General features: G+C 28.9%; 3 protein-coding genes across 4 annotated transcripts; 2 read left to right on the forward strand and 1 right to left on the reverse strand.

Moving 5' to 3' along the window:
• Positions 1-1,408: 1,408 nt before the first annotated feature.
• Positions 1,409-3,065, reverse strand: LOC118071280 (endocuticle structural glycoprotein SgAbd-1-like). Its single transcript, XM_035090340.1, has 4 exons — positions 2,934-3,065; positions 2,214-2,347; positions 1,839-2,122; positions 1,409-1,749 (listed from the first exon to the last, which is right to left on the reverse strand). Exons 1-4 carry the CDS (start codon positions 2,946-2,948, stop codon positions 1,745-1,747), a joined length of 438 nt encoding a protein of 145 aa, XP_034946231.1. The 5' UTR covers positions 2,949-3,065; the 3' UTR covers positions 1,409-1,744.
• Positions 3,066-7,013: 3,948 nt separating this feature from the next.
• Positions 7,014-17,724, forward strand: LOC118071227 (tripartite motif-containing protein 2-like). Its single transcript, XM_035090274.1, has 13 exons — positions 7,014-7,280; positions 7,346-7,505; positions 7,686-7,935; positions 8,275-8,412; positions 8,590-8,723; positions 14,299-14,464; positions 14,535-14,912; positions 14,987-15,235; positions 15,296-15,482; positions 15,573-16,000; positions 16,128-16,310; positions 16,403-16,649; positions 16,774-17,724. Exons 1-13 carry the CDS (start codon positions 7,205-7,207, stop codon positions 17,013-17,015), a joined length of 2,838 nt encoding a protein of 945 aa, XP_034946165.1. The 5' UTR covers positions 7,014-7,204; the 3' UTR covers positions 17,016-17,724.
• Positions 17,725-18,218: 494 nt separating this feature from the next.
• LOC118071219 (protein FAM117B-like) lies at positions 18,219-25,126 on the forward strand. Of its 2 annotated transcripts, XM_035090263.1 has the most exons (8): positions 18,219-19,227; positions 19,385-19,655; positions 19,738-19,880; positions 19,952-20,118; positions 20,190-20,319; positions 20,561-20,641; positions 21,057-21,192; positions 21,272-25,126. In XM_035090263.1, the coding sequence occupies exons 1-8, from the start codon at positions 18,984-18,986 to the stop codon at positions 21,453-21,455; spliced, it is 1,356 nt and encodes a 451-aa protein (XP_034946154.1). In that variant the 5' UTR covers positions 18,219-18,983; the 3' UTR covers positions 21,456-25,126. The 2 variants fall into 2 exon arrangements, with proteins under 2 accessions (XP_034946154.1, XP_034946155.1); XM_035090264.1 differs by lacking the exon at positions 20,561-20,641 and having other exon boundaries at positions 18,223-19,227.
• The last annotated feature ends 290 nt before the right edge of the window (positions 25,127-25,416 follow it).

The raw sequence follows: 25,416 nt of genomic DNA on the forward strand, positions 1-25,416 counted from the left end.
TAATTGTTCTTAAGAACTAAAATTTAACATTGAAGAAACACAAAATTTGAAAGGACTACATAGAAATAATCATAGTTAATTAGAAAATGTAATATCATGATATTAATATATCTCAAGTTTGAACAATTGGATGAATTTTTCATTAATTCTCATGTATATTAATTACAAACAAGTATCGTTTACAGAACATTTTTGTATATTATTGAAATATTGGTATAAAATACTACCTAGATAAAAATATCTGTATTTTGTCTAAAATTAAATTATAAGCACATCCGTCGTTGAACATTTAAAGAAAGAATTTTTTTTTAATAAACACATCTATAAACACAATTTTAAAGGTCTAAATTATTATTTATTGAGCCCATTATATTATATTTATAACAACATTAAATTATTATTATAAATGGTTTATCGTGATTGGTGATATTCAACTATCGACTCAAACCTTTAGTTATTTTTTCCGTACAAAACCTTGTAAATAATAAGTTAATATAAGCAATTGTGTTTATTACATATAAGACATCTTTAGTGTATAGTATTGAATTTTTCTCGTGATTGATTTTAAAAAAATTTCCTTATTTTCTAAAAATGGTATATTTTTAGCCGTCTTCTATTATTATTTAAATTTTATTATGCAACTTGAAGTATTCTTTTGTTATTAAATTTACACCACAAAAACATGAACAATGTGTAATATTTCGTCATTAAAGAAACAAATTTAAAAATATAAAAAATTGAGTATAAGTGTGGTAAAAAATGATTCAATCATATTACATATTGAATCTGATTAAACCTTTCAAAAATTACACGACTGTTAGGTAAAAATCATATTACTCAATATTCCAACAATAAATCTTCTATGTGATAGTTGAAATCGAATCAATAATTAAAACAACAAGCCCATTTCACTCGTGATTAGATTCGCGACCTGTGACTTGTGTCTTAAGAAGTTTTAGAAGTTTTACGATTAATCCTTTCTCTCTCACATCTGCATGATTTTTTAGCTAACGATATGATCTTTTTAGGATTAAATTTTTTGAATGACTTAGCTTCTCTAATAAAATTAAATTTAATTTCATATTAATTGTTACCAAGTATTAACTTATTAATGAAAAAGAATAAGAATACATCCCAATTATTTAATCATTCATCAATTAACCCTAAAATGATTGAATAACACGTAAAATGATGTAATGAGTATGAAAAATAAAATTGTGCATATATCTTTGTGATTTTCAATTATTTTATTTACACAAAAAGATAAAAATATAAAATCACAAAGTGCTGTAATTAATTTACCGTATGACACAATTTTTTTTAATAATAGTAATATAGTTTGATACATTTATCATCAAAACGAGATAATATTGTCATTATTTGATAACAAATCATCATAACAAAACACTTATATTTTAGTTTGGTTATTTTTATTTATTGGTTTTTTTTTTTTTTCATTATTTTGTCACGCTGTTTTAATTCGGTAAATCTTAAATTGTATCGTTAGGTTTTAAATTTTATCATTATCGCTATCTGCCGTGACAAGTGGTAAGTTATTGTAAAAAAAAGTATATATTAATATTAACAATATATACGAAGAGGAATTTTTTTTTGTATCAAGTTGTCGATAGAATATAATGTTAAGTAATCTTTCATCAAGTCGGGTCTCACTCCATGACAAGCCACCTTCTTTTGGTAAGGTCACACGATTGCCGATTGTGTGATTCACCTGGGTGGTGTACGATTAACCTGAAGAAAGAGAAAGCAGAGGATTGGTCGTCACGAACTACAAACAACTATTACCAATGATGAGTTTCAAAGATTATTGTAAGTTTAACCTCTAGCTGGGGGCCTGCCACCAGAGACTCCTTCGTTATCTTGTTCTGGATGAGCTGCGTTATATTCCAAAGCTCTAAGAATTTCTGGAGGAATTGGAGGAGCAGTTGGAATATGAGATCCTTGTGCTTGAAAACCATTTTCATCAGCGGTCCATGTTAAACTGATAGCTTGACCATCAGGAGCAGTCCAGGCTTCATTACCCTGTGATACAACTGGAGTTTCTTGTTCAACTTGCTTTGGTTGACCAGTTTCTTGATGACTAATACCATTACTTGTTTCAAAACTACAAAAAAAATAATATTTTAAATTTAAATGGATATTCAAGGGCTTGGAAAAATTAATCAATTACTGATAATAAAGGTAAAAGAGCTCACTTGTTTACATAACTACCATCAAAGTTGACTTCAAGTTGCTGTGATGTAATAACAGCATCTTTATCTGCTCCACTGCTTGGGGGTCGTTGTGGTGCTGCCCAAGCTGTCGTACACAGGGCAACTACTATTACTGCCTATAAAGAAATGAAAAATTATCAAAAGTTAATATTTGTGAAAATATTGTTTTATAATAATAATAGAACTTAGTAGAATTAATCAAGTTTATTGCATCTATATAATCATTATTAATATAAAATTACACTTATCTGTAAATGTCAATTCGAGTGTAGAATATGTATATTATGAATGATGAACACGTAAATTGCAAAGTGTAGAAAATTTCATAAGCGGTGGTCATCTCACACAGATATGACTATTACGAATTGTTCGTTTTGCGTCGTTAACATCAAATAACTACTGCATATATGAAGCAAGCGATAATTATGATTTTTATGTGTGAATAAAAACCTTTTGAATATTTTGTTTTTCATTTTTTCAAATTTATGTGATTCATTTTCAAATAAATCTTAAAGTTATGTCTGTACAATATTTTATTTTTAATTATAATAAAAAGTTATTATTTTTATTTTTAATCATTTTAGTTTCACATTGGAGGCTCTTCCAATGTTGATGATAGTTAAAATGATGATAGTGATGATAATGGTGGTGTTGAAGACTCATGCTATTGATAGCAAGTCTGGTCAAGCTCCAAAGACTTACCTTGACAGAATACATAATATATATGACACCTACTGGAGAAGAACCAAGATTGAAACGATGATGAGATGATACTCGTACTCTTGGTCAGAGGCGAGGTTCTTTATATACACGCTTCTGCCAACATGGTGTAGTGAAAGGGGTCATCCCTGCCCGCAAATCACAATACGCTGCTGCATCTTCATTTTTTTCTCTGTATCTTTTGACCAGTACATTTTAATGATCAAAACTGTAACATGTATATTTAAATAAAAGAAATCTTTTTCATTATTATTATTATTAAATGCTTACAATGTCGAGCAATTGATTTATTTAATTGACATTTAAATCATGAGACAGTCTTCACAAAATGTCTAAACAATCCCTTTACTCGTTTCGCTAATTAAATAAATAATACATTAACTAAACAATGAAATGAAAAATTTTTTTTTCATCAATTTACATAATATTTCTGATGTTCAACAATAATAGTAATAGTAATAGTAATAATAATAATAATAATAATAATAATAATAATAATAATAATAATAATAATAATAATATAATAATAATAATAATAATAATAATAATAATAATAATAATAATAAACAAGTTATGTTACGTGATTTTTTATTATAATTGCGTTGTTTATTTATCTGGTTATCCTCGGATGATTTGCAAATGACGTTTATGTCTACAGGGTTTATGTGCGTCATCTTCATCACGGCCAAAGACAACGATTGTACATCATTATTTCCTGGATTGATATAAAATATTGATGGTAATTCATAAAATCTGTCTATTTAATATGTAATCTATTACCAAGAACCAACTGTAATTTTCTATTATAAAGTCACACTACAGTTTCTAATTAGCATCCTAATGGGCATAACAACTTTCAAATCTTCAATAGCTTGAAGTGACATATTCGTCATATCATTATGAACATTGGATGCTCTTAAAATTTTTTTGACTTTCCGAATACGACGTTATCCCTGTATATGTACCTCGTTGACTCTTTGAATCTCCAAGTAGTCACTTGCTCTGTTGGGAATGGCTCATGTCGTGTCATAATAATAATCAACGTTCTTTCGAGCATCTTTTTGTGCTTGCACAATCGCATATTTAATAACTTGTTCTGCATCACGACACGGACCTGCATTTTCAAATTATAGTTTGTCACATCTTAATTGGCAACTAAATTTTCTAATTACTAACACAGAAAATGAAGCAAAATTTAATGACATTGATCTAGTTGGTAATAACTTGGTTGGTTAATAAATAGATAAAAAACCTAATAATAATTAATCAAAAAATATATTTATGAATAAGATAAAATGTCTCGTAAATTTAAGAGTGAATTGCTACTAGGTCTACTCTCATCCCTGCTCGGCCATTCACTATTGTAAGATGCTCCCTGCCCGTGACCTTGCGCTCTACACTACAACTTCAGTGTCATAGGAACTCGATATCGAATTCAGCCTCGAAAATACATGATATAACATTAAATCATTCTAATTATCTATAAATATATTTATAACGTTTTTTTTTCTTTCACCACTTCGTCAAGGATATCAAGTGGCACCCTATTAGTATTCGAAAATCTATTAATTATATAGTTATTTCAACCTTTCCTGGTCATGATTTAGCATCAAACGCATCTCAGCATCGTCATTCTAAAGCTCTAAAAGATCAACATAACTTTGTAGAAAATGGAGATGGGTGAAAGGTGAGGTGGAGGACGAATAATCAAGTAGTAACGTGACACATGGGGCATCGAGGACGGGAACAAATGTCACTGTCCTCCCATACATGTATTTGTACGATCCCTCTATTGTTTTCATGTCGTAGTACTTGAAGAATTCAACACTAGTGGCGAACCAAAGAGCTACTCAGACAATTGTAGGCGACTAACACTTGTCACAGAAGACTCCTTTGGATGTTCATGATAAATCAATTCAAGAATAGTCCCGACATTAAATGACGCACTTTACTCGGCAGAAACTCATTCTTCATTAAGTAATCATATTTGTCAACAGTAACAACTCATTTGTCATTGATGCCTTCATGAATTCCAATCCCACTTGATTTTATTCAACCTAATTGTTGTTGTTATAATCATAAAGAAAAGTGTTACCGAATATTGCTGAAATAAAGAAGGCTATAGAGAATAAATAGAGAAAAAATTTGAAAAAAGAGGATGCCGCAAAGATGAGACAACCTTTCGCTTCGTGGTTATGTAAACCTTGGGACTAACTGACCTTTAGTTTGTTCATGGTATGCGGCATTTACGTACCCCAACGATTACGATGTAGGTATCGGTTTGTGTCCTATTCGATAAAGATGATTATTCCCTTCCCCTTGATTTATTTTTACTTTTTATTCGTTTTAATCCCTTCAAACATTTATGTTTACTACTTATTAAACATCATTGTTTCCATTCATTACGATTATATTTCATAAATTAGTTTATTGTACGATAAATTATTCAAATAATAGTATCAAAAAATATCATATTATACGGAAAAAGTCATACTGAACGGCTAATAAATTTTGTATTGAGAAAATAATAAAGTATCTTACAAACTCTCTAGAATAAATAAAGTTATTTATGATTTCTCAATTTTCTGCACTACTATACATTTTGTCACTTAACTGATTGAAGTGTGTTTTTCAATTTTTTTTCTTTTATTTTCTAATAATTAATGTTCTTATTAATTTTGAACAACTATCGACAATATCATTTTTCTTGAGAAATTATCAATTGTCGTTTTACATTTACCATCAAATGATAGGTCCATTTTTGAAGCATTGGTTTTCAATTTTATCGACTTTTACATTGAGTAAAGTCTAGTACTGAAATAAAAATATAAGTTTTTAAAAAACTATCCATTCCACTAAATAATAAATATTTCATTAAATATATTCAATAAATATAATTTAAATAATAGTTTAAGGAATTTGACTAATGATATGATTAATTGAGGAAAAAAATAGATTCTATATACACCAAAAATGTTTTTATCAGATAATTTTGCTTATACACAATAATGCATCGTAATTTACATTTTAAATATAATTGTTTTAACTCATTTCTATTTATTGATCAGTTAAAATACCAATAATTTTTAATTGGTTAATCATTGTACCTTATTATTAATTTCATCATTTCTTTTAATTTTATTACTTTCATAATAAATCAGTCTACCAAATCTGAATGAAAAAAAAAAAAAAATCCTTGAAAATATAATTTATTTGTCATCATCAGTTAAATCGAAAGTTGATAGCGTTATTATTATTAGCCAAACCTTAATTTAATAAAAAAAAAAAAAAAACGAATATAAAATTATTCCAATAAATGATTTTTCCGGAATCTTTATAAAAACAAGTCATTGTCCGATATCTTTATAGACTTAATCTCATTATTTTTCCTGTCGTTATAATCTCTCCGTCAGCTTTTCAAGATTCCGTAAAAACTTTTACGTCGTAGAAAAAAATTAATAAATTAACATAGAAAACTTCACAATTTATCGATTAAACTTATGAATATTTATGGCAAGTGCATAAATATTTCTCAGAACATTGATTATTATTTTTTGTTTTTTTTTCCAATTCAAAATACATCAGCACGAATACGTTCAATTAATTATCATTAAATTACTCAAAAATCCAACAACTTGATAGACCTATTGACAATGTTTCAATAAATGCATTAATCAATTTCATTTGAGTTTCATATTCGTTCATTACCGTTTTTATTAATTTATTCACATAAATTGCATAATAACATCAAAGAGAGTAATGATGAAGCATTCTTTAATGAATTGTCATTGAAAATAATTTCTACCGAGTTTTCTTCATATTCTTGAATAAAATTTCCGCATTTTAAATGTCTATTACTTAAGAATATTGCGGTGTAATAAATATTGTGGAAAAAAAGAAAAAGAAAAAAAAAAAAACGTAAAAAGTAGCTACAAAATAATCGAATTTCATGAAATTTACTGATCCGAGTCCAAATTAAAATATAACTTGGCTTTCACAGATTGTTCAAATGCTGTTGTTGTTCCCTTCACTTATTTATTACTTTAGTCTATCGGCATATGCACGAGATACATTCTAAGTTGTTTGGTTGACGTTTCTAATACTATATTTGATCCAATATCTGACCTAAATTTAAATATCTAACAGCGGGAGACTAGCAATTCATTATATCATTTTACCCTATATATACAACACCACAACTAACGAGAAATGAATTGTTTTACATACAATAGTAAAAGTGCTTTCATTCAAAAATGAAGTCATACAATACAGTGATATTTTTCTTTGCAATTTATCTATTTCTTTCGTACAATAATCATTTCACTATTGGTAAGATCATCTCCATTATTATTATCATTATTTATATTTAAAATATATTATTTTACTAATTTTAGCAAAAAAAAATGATCATCATCCCAAGATAATTGGTGGTAATATTGCTGATGAAACTCAGTTTCCTTATCAAGTCTCCTTGAGAATTAAAAATAGACATTTCTGTGGTGGATCTATTTTAAATCATCGATGGATTTTAACTGCTGCTCATTGTCTCAGAGGGTAATTATTTGATCGCTATTAATCAATTATTATGAAAATTCATAATATATTTAATAAATTATATTATTCATCAGAGTGTGTCAAGATTTATCAATGAATTATTTGATTGATAATCTGATGATAAAATAAAGATATTGAGTATATTTATCCCATAGTAATAATGGTGTAAAATTATTTTAGTTTTAATGACACAGCAATAAACGTTGTTACCGGAACAACAAAACTAGATGAAGGCGGTGATTTCTACCAGTCGTCTCGAGTAATAGGACATGAGAAGTACAATTCTCTATTCATCTGGCATGATATAGGTCTTATTTATGTGGACGAGGATATTCAATTTTCAGAAACAGTAAAGCCAGTGGATCTTCCATCGGAAAACTTTAAAAAAAGTAATTATCCAGCTGTATTATCAGGCTGGGGAACAACCAGTGTAAGTTGAATATACATCTCGTTTTTTTAGATAATTATACAGTAATACTTGAAAAATTCTATTAACCATTTTAATTCATTCTAAAAATTAATATTTCATCGAAATTTCACTTGAATATAATGATTAAATATCACTTGATTGTATAATGAGAATGAACTAGAAATAAATCACATGTAGTTTTATAATACGCACAGTTGTCATTAAATAACTTTTCTGATTAAATTGAGATGAAAGAACAACAACACATTAATGTTTCGTTTTACAAAAGCATAATAAAAAAGACAAAGACAAATTAAAGTAATTGACTACTTTATTAATTATAAATAAAACAAATTTCAGTATCCAGGAAAAGCGCCAAATGATCTTCAATTCATTATACTAACAGTAATTAATCAAAAGCAGTGCCGTAATGTTAGTATCCGGGTGACAGACAAGAATATTTGTACGTTGAATAAAAAAGGCGAAGGTGCTTGTCATGTGAGTACATAGTGGTATTAGTACTCTTTCAAGAGTTCCGTTATAGAGTGGTGTCTATTGTGAAGTGTTCTACTTACTTTTATTAACTTTCATAGATCTTAAAACAGGCCATTTTTTTATTCTTCTGACGATAACTAACAATCATATTGAGTTACTTGAACTTTGATTTTTTTTAAGGGAGATTCTGGTGGACCTCTTGTTGCTGATGGAGTTCAAATAGGCGTTGTGTCTTGGGGAACACCTTGTGCTAAAGGAAAACCTGATGTTTTTACCAGAGTTTATAGTTATATTGATTGGATTAATGAACACATTGAAAGCAAACCTAGTAGAGAAAGTAGCAGTGTTGATATAGCCGATAATAATGATAGTTTTGCATATTTTCAATTTGATTAAACCTAATATCTCATATATACTTTTTGTCCCATGGAACGTAACACTTCATTTACATATCATTTTAAAATATAAATAAGATAATTATACATGAAAATATTTATAAAATAATTAGAAAACACTTAATTGGACATTAAAATTTATAACTATTAATTTATTAAATTTATTAGATTTGGACAATTATTGAGCAAATAAACTTTGAAAAACGAGAAGGTAGATGATAAGGAACGGTACCCTTGACACATTAATCCATAAAATAAAAAGCGGCCATTCTTTGATACATAACTATTCAAATTAAAGACTAATAAAAAATATTCATGTTAAAAAATAAGTTAAATGGAAAATTTTTAGTTGTTTTTGAGTGATAAAAGAAATATTTAAAAGACGGTGTAAGGATTAATGTACATAAAGACAAAAGTACATACTAGAACTTTGCTTCAGACCTCACTAAATATAATTCTCGCTCCAGGGGGGCCTGAACTCCCTCATTATTAAAAGGAAATAAACAGTGATGGTATGAAAGTATCTTTTAAACACTCATTAGGTGTTGGGAGATGAATAATGAATATGATATGATATAACAGAACGATAATGACGAGTTGAGAAAGCATCAAGTACAAGATCTTGGATTACAGCCCTTTTTTATTGGCGAAATTTAGGATAAATAAAAGTTTCAACATACGCTGCTATTTTTATATATATCAATTAGTTACATTTTTAAATAAGTAATAAAATTTATTTACAATCATGAGTGAAACAAAATAAATAAAATTATATAAATACCTAATAGTATTAGTAAGAATAAACAAACTAAAAAGAAATTAAAATTTAAAATTAACAATAGGTGAAATATTTCAATCTCGAATTTTGATTGAAGATAATATTTATTCCTGAACATGAAAATAATAACTAAGACAAAGAAAAAGCAAAATTCTCTGTCTTCTCATTTCTTACAATTTCTATGCTGTTTTTGCTAATCTTGTACTAATAAATCAATAAACTTTAAATAAATGAGTTTCGTAATTATGATTATAAAAAAAAATAATAATTATCGTAACCAATATATATGTATATTAAATGATATTGATAATCTTTTTAAAAAATATCCGAAGAATGCAAATTTTAACACGGAGAGAAAGGAATTGTAAATTTTACTCCAAAAAATAGTAGTCTGTCGCTTCGGGTACAAAAATGGCAATAAGCAATTGTTTGATTAGTATACAAAACAATTTTTTCTTGTAGAAAAATAAATTGTAATATTTTATCTTTTTTTTTATATAATTAAAAATTTTGATTCATAATAAAATTTTTACAAGAAAAAGTTATAATGTATACTAATCAGACAATTGCTTATTGCCATTTTTGTACCCGAAGCGACAGACTACCATTTTTCGGAGTAAAATTTATAATTCCTTTCTCTCCGTGAATAAGTCAAGTCATTAGTTCCGAGTAATGAATAAATAAATTTTTAATGAAATATTTACTTATATTGATAACTATTACAACATTGATATGAGAAATAATAATGAATAAATAATTCTTAGGCGGTAACGTCTGATAATGAAACATATATAAATGAAAAAAATATAAGTGATGGTTTAATTAATTCATTATGATTATCACAATTTATAATCAAAGTATTTTTTTACTACTATTTATTTCATCAAATGTAATCGGTAACTCATTGACACGTATAATTGGTGGAAATGACGCTCAGGATAATGCATATCCTTATCAAGCTTCATTACGTGTTATTGGACGTCATATTTGTGGTGGTTCAATTCTTAATAAATATTGGATTTTAACTGCGGCTCATTGTCTTGTAAAATATGAAGCTTCAAAAATTACAGTTGTTATCGGATCGAATTATTTAATGTTTGGCGGTGTAGCTTATCGTTCTGCTTTCACTCATGTCTATCCTTATTTTAATAAAGCTGAACATCTACATGACATTGGTATCTTGATGGTTGATGGCGTTATTGAGTTTACGGAAGCCATTCAACCTATTGCTTTACCTACTCAGGATATCTATCAAGGTGATTGTGTTTTGAGTATATTTACCGGATGGGGTAACACATATGTAAGTCACGTTTGCATACACACTATGGAAGAATTTTAAAATTGATTTTTCCTTTGTTTACCTTCTACAGACTGACCAATCAAACACTGGAAAACTTCAAATGATTCAACTTTGTGTCATTCAAATTTCTGCATGTCAAAAAATCTTTGCTCAAGTTGATACAACTCATCTTTGTACATTCAACGAAACCGGAGAAGGTGTTTGTTATGTAAGATTTAGCTTTTATCAGATTAAGTTTTTATTGTTTTATTAGTAATAAATATTTTTCTTTATAATCATCATTTCAGGGTGATTCAGGAGGACCTTTAGTCACTGATGGAACACAGATAGGCATTGCTTCTTGGGGTTCTCCATGTGGGCAAGGATACCCCGATGTTTTTACTCGTGTTTATTTTTACGTCGATTGGATAAAGTCCATTATATTACCAATTCCCAGAATTTAACTGTTTTGGAGTGTATTTAATAGATAAAACACTTAAAATATTTCAGCAGGACTTTAAATTACTTAAAATAGAAAAACAAATGCAAAAAGTAAACATAAGTAAATATGTGATATAGTAAACAAAATATAATTAAAGTTTCAGAAAACTTATGAGACAATAAATATAACCTGTTTCGTGAATGAAATTGTCAAGAAATAATGAAGTATTTAAGTCATGTAGCGTCTTGGAACGTAAAAATGATACACTAAAAATCTACAATGTATTATAAATAATACACAAAACGTATTCCATGATCAATTATTATAATTCAATTTTAAAGAACATTTTAATCATTTTTTAGAGTCTGAAAATTCATATTGGAAGAAAGCCATTAACATTTTATTTTTACTCAGATATAGGTATATTATTAATGCTAATTATTATTTTATACTAAATGAAATGAACAAAAAAAAAAGATTTTTGTAATCATTATACAAATAACATTACCATGACCTACCATTCGTTCAATATTTTATTTCAAGACTGTGTGTCTATCAGTAAGCATTGTTGGTGTCTTTGTGGGTGTTAGGGGTTGCTGAGGGGGAGTTGTTGCTTGCGCAGGCCACCCTCAGAGCCAGTTTTGCTGTTCCGAATGGCCGCATTTCATTTCTAGAGTCATATAAACTATCTCCAATCACTTGTGATCGGTTTTGTATATAGTCACAATAGTCTGCCTTCTATTTGTGATGGATAAAAGAAAGTGAAAAACAATCAAGTGAAGTAGAAACTAAACCGTGTTCAAGATGATTAAAGATTGCTTTGACGTCATCACAGAAACAGAAAACGCCCTGAAGATTATTCAAAATCTCGGTCGAGTAGTAATGAAGTGACCCGATTCTGTTGACGCATGCTTCGAAATTTCGCGAAAAATTTTTTAAAATACTCTTTTTTTAAATGTCAACAAATTGAAAAGGAACTGACAATTTATACTTATTTTACTCGTGACACCTGGTGGTGCTAAAAAAACGTGTATAAAATCAATATTAAATAACTACTATCCTTTTTTTTATATCTCTCGATTAACAATACCATTTGTTTTCACCTGGTAATCTCCTATTTTTATGTCTCCAGCATTCTTAATCTCTATCCCGGAACAACCGAATGTAGCTAACAGAAGATTTACCGCTCTGTTGACAATTAAAACACTATCATAGTTTATTATGAAATATAAAAAAAAAAAATAATAATAAAACATCACTTGTACGATAATTTTGCATTCTCTTACGCAATTCAACTCATAAAAAAACCTACATGAGCTGTTGTCCTTTTCTGTAAGTATACATTACATTGGCATAATTCTGGTTTATGAAAAACAAAAACAAATAAAACCTCTCAAGTTAAAAAATAAATCATTGATAGGAAATGTAAGTTAGTTTTTTTTTTTATAAGAACCATTCGTCATTTTATTCTTGTTATAGAAAGTATTTTAAAGAATGAAATATAATATAATAAAAATATATTAGTTTATCAAACTGATCTTTTTTCGAGTTTTCAATCTTTTAAATATCTAAAATCGGATGATAATATTTTAAATCTATTAAGCAATGTATAGTTAGTATACAAGCTTCATACGACTCTTGCTCTTTTTTTCTTCTCTTTACCAATTAAGCGGTTATGACCCCGACACAAAGTCTGATGGACCATTACACCGGGTGACCCAGGGACTTAATCTTTTTCAACTAACGTTCTGCTAATAATGATAAAATTAATTCAATAAAATATCATTGTTTCATTTTTTTTAATACATTTCTACAGAATAATTACAAAAAAAAGTATTATCATACCTGAAAATTTATGACAAGTACAAAGCTAATTTATTATGCACCCTCATTAAGATAATACAATATGTGCCGGTGTGAGTCTATATAATAGACTCTGGCGCCTACAACAAGTTTGCATGGTGGACAAGGTCTTCTCTCATCATTCTTCATTCCTTTTTTGTTCATTTTCATCATTCATTCGTTCTTTCCTTTACTTTTATCTCATTTTCTCCCATTTGTTACAGGTTATAATGTTTCTGTTAAACGTACATGCGCAGTTGTGAAGAAAATTCAGATGTTGTTCACCCTGGCCGCTGTTTATCCTTTATTCATACATAAACTTGCATTACAAGCAGTATCGTACAACGTGCATTACTCCTTTGCTATCCTTCTTGCACTTTAATCTCAATCTGTATCCTCCCCCGCTTGTATTTTCTCGCTTCTTCTGGCCAACAATTTTTAGTGGCATCTCTTTCTTTACATTTATTATTTTAATCGTTGCTTCTTTGTTAGTTTCACTAACCAATAGAATACTTGTCTCCATTCGAGAAACGTGCGCAGCTGTGAAACGTGAGCAGCCTCGACAGTCGCTGTTCTCTCCTTGTGGATTAAGTTTCTTCAGGAAATTTATAATAATTAAGTACTAGTGTATAATTGAAATAAAATTTAAAAATGATTTAGTATATCAAATAATGTGGTTAACAATTTAGGTTAGGATTTTTTAAGTTTTAACATCTTCTGTTGTAAATATGAGAATCAAGGATAATGCGTCCTTTAGAAAAAGAAAAGGAAGATTTTTGGTTAGGAAAGAAAAGTATGATTTTTCGAATTCGTCAAGTTTTTTTTAATTCTTAAAATTCATTAACAGAATCTCAAATACACGTCGTATATCTTTGTGTTTACTTGTGCTTTAATAGAAAAAATAAGATAAAACAAACGTGTAGTATTCTTGATCTTTTACCCATTTTCTTATTCATATTGCCACGCGTGTAAAATTTTTGCTTTCCAAAATTGTATTTAGAGGCTAAATTGTAATGGAAGCACTACGGTTAGCTATTCAGTAAGTTTCTTTTTTATTATGATGAGATTGTACTTATCATTATCAACATTATTAAAATTAGTTTTTTAAACATAAAAAATGAAAAATACTTTGACAGTTGTCTTTTGTAATTTATAGGACTCGACTGGGGGAGAGGATGGTCAGCATGAGTTCAATGCTCGTGGAGACTGTTAGTATCAACTACGAGGACTTTAACGAGAGCTTCTTGACCTGCGGGACTTGTCTTTGTGTTTATGATGGCAGTGAACATACACCTAAACTTTTACCATGTTCTCATACAGTAAGTGTTCATTTTTAAAACTTTACGATATTAATAAGAGATAATTTCTGAAATGTAATTTTTTTTTTAGGTATGTTTACACTGTTTGACAAGAATTGCCGCTTCACAAACTCGTGAAGCTGGAGCATTTCGATGTCCTATATGCCGGGAACTCATTACTATACCTCGTGGTGGAGTTCCGGCTTTGCCTCCAAGCTTTTTAGTTAATCAATTACTCGATTTAATGTCTCGACAACGAAGAGAAGTCATTCCAAAGTGTTCAGTTCACACAAATCAAGAATTACTATTTTGTGAAACATGTGATACAGTTTTCTGTACAGTTTGTACTGGAGGTAATCATGCCGAGACTTCGCCGGGATGCACTGAACACACAATAATACCTTTTAGTATCGCAATCAAACGAATGTCTGAAATTTTACTGTATAAAGCTAATGAATGCATTTCTAAGGTATGTATTATTTGTATTTGATACAAAAAAAATTAAGTAAATTGTAATATCATCATCTTTTATTTTTTTATCAGTTAACACAAGCTCAAGAATCTGTAAATACAGAACTAAGACGTTTAGAAACTGCTATGGAAAGATGTTTGACTATAGTTGATACAGAATTTACTGAAATAATTGCGAAAGTCGAGCGTAGACGAGTAGAACTTCAAGCAGCCATTGCGGCGGCTGCTAGAGACAAAAAACGTGTTCTTGAAGAGCAGCATGCTCTTATTGAAGCTGAAAAAAATAAAGTTGAACGAGAGTGTGAAGGATTACAATATCAAGTAAGTGATTAGGTATTATTATTATTATTATCTTTGTTGATCATCAACTTAAATTTTTAGGTCGAAGTTAGAAATATTACTCAGAGAATAGGAAGTCTTACTGATCAATTAGATGCTGCTGTTGCTTTGAGTGAACCACGTGAGAATGCTTTCATTACAGCTGAATTTGGACATAATAGTGCTATAAAAGAATTAGAAAAAGCACTGGAAACTCTTGGAAGAGTACGTTCTAGCACAACGTTACCAGGTAATATATAAAAAGTAAAACTTAGTTGAGATTAATCTATTAATATAATTTCAATATAGACACAAGATATCAGTATGAGTTTAATTACAGGACTGTGCAGAGCTCAATTAAAAGATACTGCCATTGCAAAGTTATTAACGACTGTGATACTCGAAACTGTGGATTATCATGGGCACCCTAGAAATGCCGGTGGTGATCCAATTGGTGTTGAACTTACACTCACAGATACTCAATCAGAAGATCAAATAATTGAAACAGAAATTAAAGATTTAGAGAACGGAACCTACGAAGTTCGTTTTCGACCACCTTCTGCAAGTGGTTATGCTCTCAAATTGACCGTTTTTGAGCGTCCGATAAAAGATTATCCTATATTTTTTACTGCTTCAGAGCATAATGAACCAATTAAGAGTTATGGGAAAAGAGGGCATGGAAAAGATGAATTTCTACAGCCAGTTGCTGTTGCTGTGGATGACGATAACATGATTTATGTCGTTGATTCAGGAAATTCACGAATAAAGGTAATTATAAAACATAAAATTAGATTATTAGTTTAATTTTGTTAAAATAGTATTCATTAATATTAGTGAGTTATTGTAAGATTTTTTTACTATTAACAATATAAATAATTAATTAATTTTACTCAAGGTGCTTGATAGTGATATGGAGTTTCAAAGACATATAATTAATGAAGGATTGGAAGGTCGTAGTTGTACTGGAATAGCCATATCAGATCAAGGGCTAGTTGTAGTGAATTGGAGAACGCGTACTATTACAGAAATGAGTACATTTGGTGATACAATTCGTTCATTCACCCACAATACATTTCAGGTTCACATGTTATATTTTTAAATGTTTTTTATCTATATCTTTTAGTATGTTCGAATATTAAATATTAAGTGTAAATATTTTTGTATTATTAGGAACCAATTGATGTAGCTGTAGATCGTAGTTATGGACATATTCTTGTTGCTGACAATGGACAAAGCTGTGTTTTCGTATTTGATTCTGATGGAAAAGTTCTTTTCCAAGTTGGAAAAAAAGGCATGTTTAAGTTAATTAGCTCCGTGACCGTAGGTCCTGCAGGTGAAATTCTAGTTGCTGATTCTAAAATTCAAGTTTTTTCTGCAAAGGGTGATTTTTCTGAAGAAATTTATCCTGAAGAAAATGGTAATTTAAAAAATTTTTCATTTTAAACTATTGAAATAATAATTTTTTCAACATTTCTTATTTAATTAGTTTGATTTTAATTATATTTTTAATCTTTACACATCTGAAATTCGAATTTTTTTAGGTAAAGGAAAATATGGAGGTATAGCCGTAGATGCAGACGGCAAAATAATTGCATCTAGAAGTGATAAAGGCCGTAGTAGTATAATTCAAGTTTTAAAACTTGGTGAAAGAAGTATTTTAACAGAGATTGATTCTCATAGCTCAAAACTTCGACGCCCTATGGGGATTGCAGTGTTACCAAACAATCATTTAGTAGTTGTTGATTTAGGTAACGATTGTATAAAAAAATATCGATATTGGTAAACTCTAAAAATACTAAAACTTATTTTTATTCCTTTTCGAATATAAAAAATATATTCGAGTTGTAAATTGTTTCAAGCCGTCCTTAACTGGATTTTGAACAGTGCAATAGTACTGGATTTATTATAAATAATTGTGATTATTTTTTTTTATATTTAATAATTATTTAACAAAAAAAAATAACAAATTAATTACTGCCGCATATAATTTTAAAAATAAATTAAAAGCACAATCAAAAAAAAATGCATTTCACGTTTATAAGTTAATATTACAAAAAGTAAATTTGTCAATTAAACAACTTTAAAAAAAGTCTGTAATTATACTTTTTTCAGTATTATATAAACTATTAATTAAAAAATTTTGCACATAAAACGATATGTCATAATAGTTGATGCCGTGAAGTAAAAGACAAAAAAAAATTCTGCATGATTTCGATGATTTATCGTTTTGTAAATTATGTATAGAAATAACTAGTCGTTTTTCATGGTTTAAACTACAAAGCCATTTTTTTACTCGGCAGAGTATTACTTAAATATTTTTAATTCATCTATTTTTTACACGGCTTGTCTGTTTTTATTATTAGTTTATTATCTTCAATTAATATTATATATGTATTTTATGCGTGTTTATTGATCCAAATTATCAGTTGTGTCTGTAACTTATTATTAACTTTTTGAATATTTTTAAATAACTATTTTTAATCATTATTCTTAAGATCTCGACTTTTTTTATAATTATAAAACATTTTAATATTATATTTAAATGTTGGAGTTTGATGCATCAAAAAATCTTAGATTTTTAGTTGAAAATTTTTCATACTATGAATGATTAATGTTTATTTATTGGTATTTTTATTTAATCTAGTCATATTTTCACTCATACTTAATGACTGTTCATATATTATAATAATATTGATAATCAACGCGCTGTAATGTAAAATATCATGTAAATAAAATTTGAACTCCATTCTGAATTTTTATACACAATTATTGTATGAAATTTAATCATTAATTAAAATTATATTATTTTTACAGTGAATAACATTGTAAATTATATTATGTTACAAAATAACTTAAAAATATATTTTATCTTTCTTATTTTGAAATAACGCGCGTATATTACAGATGGCATTGAAAACACATTTCAAAACACAGTTCACATTGAGAACATTACATCTCTAGTGAAATCTTTTTTTGATTACGTATTCACGCTGTAGTGTGTGGCGTCAATATATATGACCTATCATTATAGTAGATGTTGAGTATCACTGACAAAAATGCTGGCGTTCGCGTCTCTTGACGCGCGCGCACATTCAGCACACATATATATATATACACACGGAGGTCCAGAGCTCGATGAAACTGATGTACAGAGTGAGAAAAAGACAAGCATTGATGCGGGTGCGCAAGAATAGTGAACGAAGTTGGAGTGAGTGAAAAAGAGAGAAAGAAAATTACGAGATATAATGGTACGGTGGTAGTGAATGGAACGCGGCCCTAGCGTAGTACGACGCTTCTTTGGAGGCTCGGCGAGCACCAATGGTTGTTTCGGATCCTGAATCACGTGATGTGCGTGTTGAACCAGCAGGAACATTGCAAATGACAAGACGCGTCGAGGATCGTTGTGAGTAAAAATTAGAGTTTCTTTGCGTTGAATCAGTGAATTAGTGAAGTGGTAAAAGAAAGCTTTTGAAGAAAAACACAAGTAAAAAAAAACAGAAGACAATAATAAACTTAAAAAAAAGCTGAACGGAATATTCGTGAATTAGCTTGTCTTTCTCTATCACTTGATTCTCCTCTTTCTCCACCACAGCTCCGGCGCCTTCACCTTGTCCTGTGTGTGTTGGTCCCACTCGCGGGACCCGCGTTCCCCGTTTCACCTCTCGCGTGTGCTGATCGTAGTCGTGTGTGCGTTGTTAGCCCTCTGGGTTCTTCGGAGCCCCATCACATCTGTTCTTTCCTACATGACAAAATGTCGGGATCACAACGGATGCGTAAATCGTCGCCATGCTCGACGACGAAGCAGGGACCAATGCGGGCTACATTGCCGGTAAGCTCATTGCTTCGACAAAGCAGACAAGGAAGCAATCTCAGGCAAAGTAACAGCAACAGTCCAGCCGTATCACCAACCAATACGAACGCGTGGCGGGCACGAAACTCACCAGAGACATCGGCTTCTTCAGGGCAGAGAAGTCCTGGATCACTTTCATACAAAGGTATTTTTACCCAATATTCTAAAATCTTTCATTTTATCATTTTTTCATTAATTTATATTATTACATTCCTTTGCTACGGTAACCGAATTTTTTTTTTGCTCGGTTTCTGTATTTCCTGTTTCAATTATTTTATAAAACATAACCCTCAACTTTACAGCTAAATCAAAGACCCTTAGTGGTCGTTGTAGTGATGGTTTGAGTGGAAGTCAAAATATTAGAAGGACAGCATCTCTCGATACTATTTATCTGAAGGGACAATGGCCTCGTGACTATTCTTATATCCATGCTAGCCGTCTACTAGTGGATAAATCTACACAAACTGATGAATGGACTCAAAATGAACCACGAAAAATACATACCAGACACCCCACTGATCAAACATCTAATCCAGACGAAAAATTACCAATGGAAAAGTACATTAGGCACAGGTAAATTTTCAATCACCATTTTTATTTGTAATTGCTCGATTAAACACCATTAAAAAACATTAAAAAACTAATCAATTTACAGATTACAAAGGACAAATAAAGAGAGTACTAGTAGCAGAGAAAGAACTGCTGCTTTTGGACTCATTATGCCGGGCGGTCCACCTCCAGCACTTCCTGGTGATCATACAGTTTTATTACCCAGTATTGCTTCACAAACGTCAATTCGTAAGTATCAAAGTTGCTTTTTTGTACTAAAAGTATGCTTATGCTTGATAATTTATATTGATTTCATGTAGAAAATCAACCTAGTTTGAGTACAAAAGCTAGCCCAATGAATATTCCAGTAAAACCTATGAGGGGACCAATGCGTTCATCAATTGAAGGTCTTAATCAAGAAATTGAAGGACTTGTTTTAAAATCTACTGCAAATACAAGTGACCCGGACCATTCGATAGAAGATAAAGTAATTAATTATAATTACTAACTCTAATCGGTTTTATATTAGCATATTTTAAGTGAAAAAAAAAATTTCAGTACGCAAGATATCGTGAGCAAATGACACCAGAGGGTCATAGAGCACCTTTAGCAGATCTTCTAAGATTAACCAGGAATGTAAACACACAGACGCCAGCTACAGACCTTCCCTCCAGTTCATATTCTTCAGGTAATTTTGATTTTTGAATTCAACTTTCATAACTCTTTACACATATACAAAAGACTGTTTGTAATATGAACGTATTTTCTACAATCTATTTAAAACGATGATTGCGTAAATTATCGCGATTTTATGTGACATGTATGTAATGTTACATCTCAGACATATTACTCTAATCATGTATGCATGATGCGCGAATATCAAGTAACCAAACTAACTAAAGGGATCGTGCAACTGTTACGAAACACAGGCCCTCCGTCTAGGAATTCCGAATCACCGCTGATACCAGGTTCTATGGATACTTCCCGTCCACCTAGCGATATCCCACAAGGTTGGCCTTACCATCCATTCATGTTTGCATACTTTTGTTAGATTATTTGTTGTTGCACGTACAACACATGATGCACCATATTATTTGTTTTTTATTATTTTATTAATATTTAGACTTATTTTTATTTGAGTGTTTTCTTCTTAATTAATTTAAGCAAATTATATTATTATAAAGAATTTTCTATAATACTGTGTGTAACAAAATTTTATCCTATTTTTTTGTCATCTAATTGTTTTACGCGTGATAATTATTTGAAATTATTAAATTTAAAAAAATAACTTGAAGAAAAAAAAAATTTTTTTTAACAATTATTAGTGACTTTTTTCTCTATAAATATCTTTAATCGCATGTAAATTATGATAGTTTTGATAAATTAAGTTTCTGTAGATATGTTTTAAATGATATATTTATTTAGGTGGCAGTCGTGGATCTACTCCAGAGCAAGAAAGAGAAGGACGTTTAGGTACATCACCCCACATCAACAGGTTTCTCGCTCGAGAACCGCCAGATGGTTGCGAAAAAGTTAATTTAAAATTTGTTGAAGATGCCAGGTATAATAAATTTAGCACACAAAGCAATAAATAAAACAACTAATTAGTAAGCAGATAAGCAAGTGATTGATGTTTTCAGGCGACCTATGATGGACTTAAGCAAATTAGACTACAGTTCGAAGCCATGTGTCACATTTCAGTTGAAGCCAAGCTTGGGATCAGCTTTCCTACCTCTTCAACAACCGGCCAGCCCTACAATTGTAACAAGTAACGTGTCACCATCCTCACAAACGACACCAGTAACGCCACCCCCAAATCCATAGTCCCAAACTGTACCTTACGTCAACGTGAGTGATTTATACATTTATTTTCTTCTTTAAAATAAGATTTTAAAAAAGTAACCTCATGGTAAAGAGTGATTGACTTTGATTCTACAACGCGTTTAACTTTTTCAACAATTGTAAAGTTACCGAAGTAAACCGACTTTCTTAGTGCAAAGGAAATTCTTGTAAAAACAAAAGAAACTTTTTTTAAATTTTAAAAAAAGTCCAAGAATGCATTTGGTTTTGGTGTTCTTGAAAGCGAACGGTGGATTGGATTATCGCGTCGAGGTGAAAAAAATGTTGTGAAAGGAAGGCAAGCAACCAAAAAACATTATTATAAAAAAGGGTCCTGTCGAATATTCGGTACATCAAATAAACGATGTAAAGAAACATGATAAAAAACAATAAAGGAACAATAATTTGTGATAACTGAAAAAAATGTTAAGGAATAAACATTGTGTTTTGCAGGAAAAAGAGACTAAAAAAATTATGTATTCTAAATTTAGCGCAAAAAATGTGCTGGACAATTTTAGTTTTTTATACAAAAAGAAAAAAAGAATATCCAATATGACGAAAAAAAAGAGAGAAAATACTTTTAAGTATTACATATATTGGAAAAATGATTTTGAAAATTCTACAGATTAAAAAAGGGACATTTGTACCTAGGTATGTACATAGGTAAAAAAATCCCCGTTAAAAAATGATTTTAGTTTTTACTAGGCCTTCTAATCACTTTTAACCTAATAAAAAAAACCTCATTGACACGAATCAATCACTCGTTGACAAGTTTTTTAACATTTTGTATTATTATTATTATTATTTGTTTTGAATAAAACATATTCTTTAAATATTAGAAAATAATTTACGAGTAGCGAAGGAACGCATCCCTATGGTATTAATTTAATTGATTAAAATAAATAGTGAAATGAAAAAAAGACGTTAATAAAATCATTTTGTCTTGAAAATTTATATAAAATTATTTAAAAAGGCAATATTTTATTTAAAATTCTCCTTAAGGGGCCAATGAAATAAATTATTTACAATTCATACAGAATGAATAATTTTTATACAACAACCATAGGGTTGTATGATTATATTCGCTATTTGTATTATATTAGATTTTTATTATTACAAAAAAGAAAAAAAACTGAACATGTACAATTGATTAAATGAAAAAAAAGTAAACAAAAATATGCAATGACAGGTCAATGGATGTACGGCGAGATAAACTTAATTTACTACTGTAATCGCAAACGAGTAAACAGACAATATTATTAAACTACTAATTGATATGTGAATAATGACCAGTGTGGTATCAAATGTGTGTGAAAAGGTTTTCTAATTCGATCGAAATAATTTTATTCCATTGAGAGAAAAAAGAAATGTATTTTTAACAACCAATAAAAATTTTGTATTCTAAATTGATACATCTAATGTATACTAATAATGATATTAATTTTGATAACCTCGAGAATACAAACAATGCAATTTCAATGCTTTAACTGTGCAATTAATTTATCTCGAATCATCACTTACTTTAATATTTAATGTTAAGGTTATAATTATCTATAAAATAAAATACGACTTTGTTAAAAAAAACTTTTTTTCTCTCAAAATTAATTTTTTTCAACTTTCATAATAATTATGAAATTACTGTGGATCTCAATGTATATGTGTTTGAAATAATGTTATACGTTTTTATTTTAAGCAATCATTGAATGAATAACGTTTATTATAAGAATTAAAATATATTAAAACATAAGTAACTTTCTTGCTTTTTGTCTTGTTTATTTTAACTTTTGAATAAATGATATTGATATGAGGTTCGGTTTTAATTTTTTCCTTTGGCGATAAAAATTTAAAGTACATCCACAAGATTACTGTCATCATTTATTAATGGTAAATACTAAAAAAGTTACTTCTTATTCAGTAAATAATTGAAAAAACACGTAAACGTTATTCTTATGATTAGCTTTTACTTATTAAGATTCATGTTACCTCGTACTTGAACAAATAATTTTATTACATACAAAATAAATAAAAATAATATTGGAAACATTAACACATAAGTACCTGGCACACTGGTCTATGCTCTCTTTTTATCCAGCTCACTAGCAAGTTTATGCCTTAGGATGTGCGTAGCATGGTGTGCTGTCATTTCCACACGAAGGTTAAATTATTAATTAATAAAAAGTTATATTAACACTTCGATTAATTTCATGATTGGATGCCCGATAAATTGACTAGAAAATTAATTATACATTTTATTTATACGTAAATAAGAAGATTAAAAAAATGATTTTCTTAAAAAAAAAATGAAACAAATCAAAGAGGAAAAAATTAAAATTAATTTCTACAAATAACCTTCGTGTAGTTGCATAATGTGTTATCAATATTAAATTGTTAACGTTTTTTGGTCAATTCCAAAAATTAAACAGTAAGCAAAGACTGCTGAATGATTACCTGTTATTTGGATACATCCAAAAAATCGTTTCTCAAGTAAATTACGATTATAAAGATTCCTTTTATTAATTACCTATTATCGAGTTTAGGTATAATCACTATTTCTTAGTAACTAAATTTTCGTGTGAAAAATTTAAAAAATATTGAAATAATGAAAATGATTTTACTGTTCGGTACATTCTTAACATATCTAAAAAAAATCCATCTGAGCAGGTTTCAGAAAATGGCAAAGTGATTAAGTCAATTATAAATTTATTTAACCTTAGGACTTGTAAGATTAGTAAAATCAATCTTACGATAATAAACATAAACAATAATAATAATAATAATAATAATAATAATAATAATAATAATAATAATAATAAATAATATTTTGACAAAACTGAAGATATTTTAAGATTATAATTGGAAGCTTCAGTCCCAGGGCTAAATTAACCTTAAATAATAGCCAATCTTGAAAATTAATAATTAATTGTAAAAAAAACATACAATGAATCATAAAAAAACATTCTGCAGTCCAGAAAGTAGTTGACTAAGGATAGTAATGAGCTCATTTGTCATTTCGACATTTATTACTCCTGTGCAAAACATTTTAACGGTACTGACACAAGAAGTAATAAAAATGATAATAATAATTATAATAATAATAACAATAATAATGAATAATAGTAATAATGAATAATTATTTAAAAAATAGTTTAGAAAAAAACCATTGCTGTCATGGCAGTATTAAAAGTGATTGCATTTGGATCTGAAGTGGCTTCATTAATTAAAAAATATTCTAATGAATATTAGACCTGTCGCTGTAATGTAAACGATAGACTGGTCAAACTGATTAAGCAGCTTGTTTCTTTTTTTTTATATTAATTATCTCTATATGAAGTGATTTATTCATATTCTTTTACATATATTTTAACTAATGAAAAATAGAGTTAATAGCTCAAAGATCAATGTTTGTCATTGCACTGATAACTTGAATACAAGTACGTCAAGCAAACAATTTTGATTTTTAATTTAAATTTAACAAAAGAATTAAAGAGTCGTTTAAAACAGTGAGTAATTTAAAATTCATCTTCATTAGTTAATTTATAACAAACGTGAAGCCGTGAAGAAACAAAATAAAATAACTATTAAGTAAGAAACAAGTTCATAAGTACATGTAGTCTTGATTAACAATTAATTATCACTAATGACAAGAAAAAAAAAAACAAAAGAAAATAGTAAAGTAATTTTAAATTTTGTACTGTATAAAATATGTATTTCATGCGATAAAAACATTCTGACCTAGGTGTGTTTGTGCTTTGTATAGAATTCATGTACAAGAAATAGTCTCTCTTTTAATCTATCTTTCCCCAAATAAGAATTTATACTTTTTGCTATATCTTTATTCATCTTTTTTTTTATTTCATTACTCCCGCATATAAATAAGTTATAATATGTATAGTTTAAATTATTATTATTCTTATTTTAATTCAAATATTATTAGTTTATACAATAT

The sequence above is a fragment of the Chelonus insularis genome, unplaced genomic scaffold, assembly GCF_013357705.1.
Source record: "Chelonus insularis isolate UGA/USDA-ARS -01 unplaced genomic scaffold, ASM1335770v1 contig_76_pilon, whole genome shotgun sequence".
Classification (NCBI taxonomy): domain Eukaryota; kingdom Metazoa; phylum Arthropoda; class Insecta; order Hymenoptera; family Braconidae; genus Chelonus; species Chelonus insularis.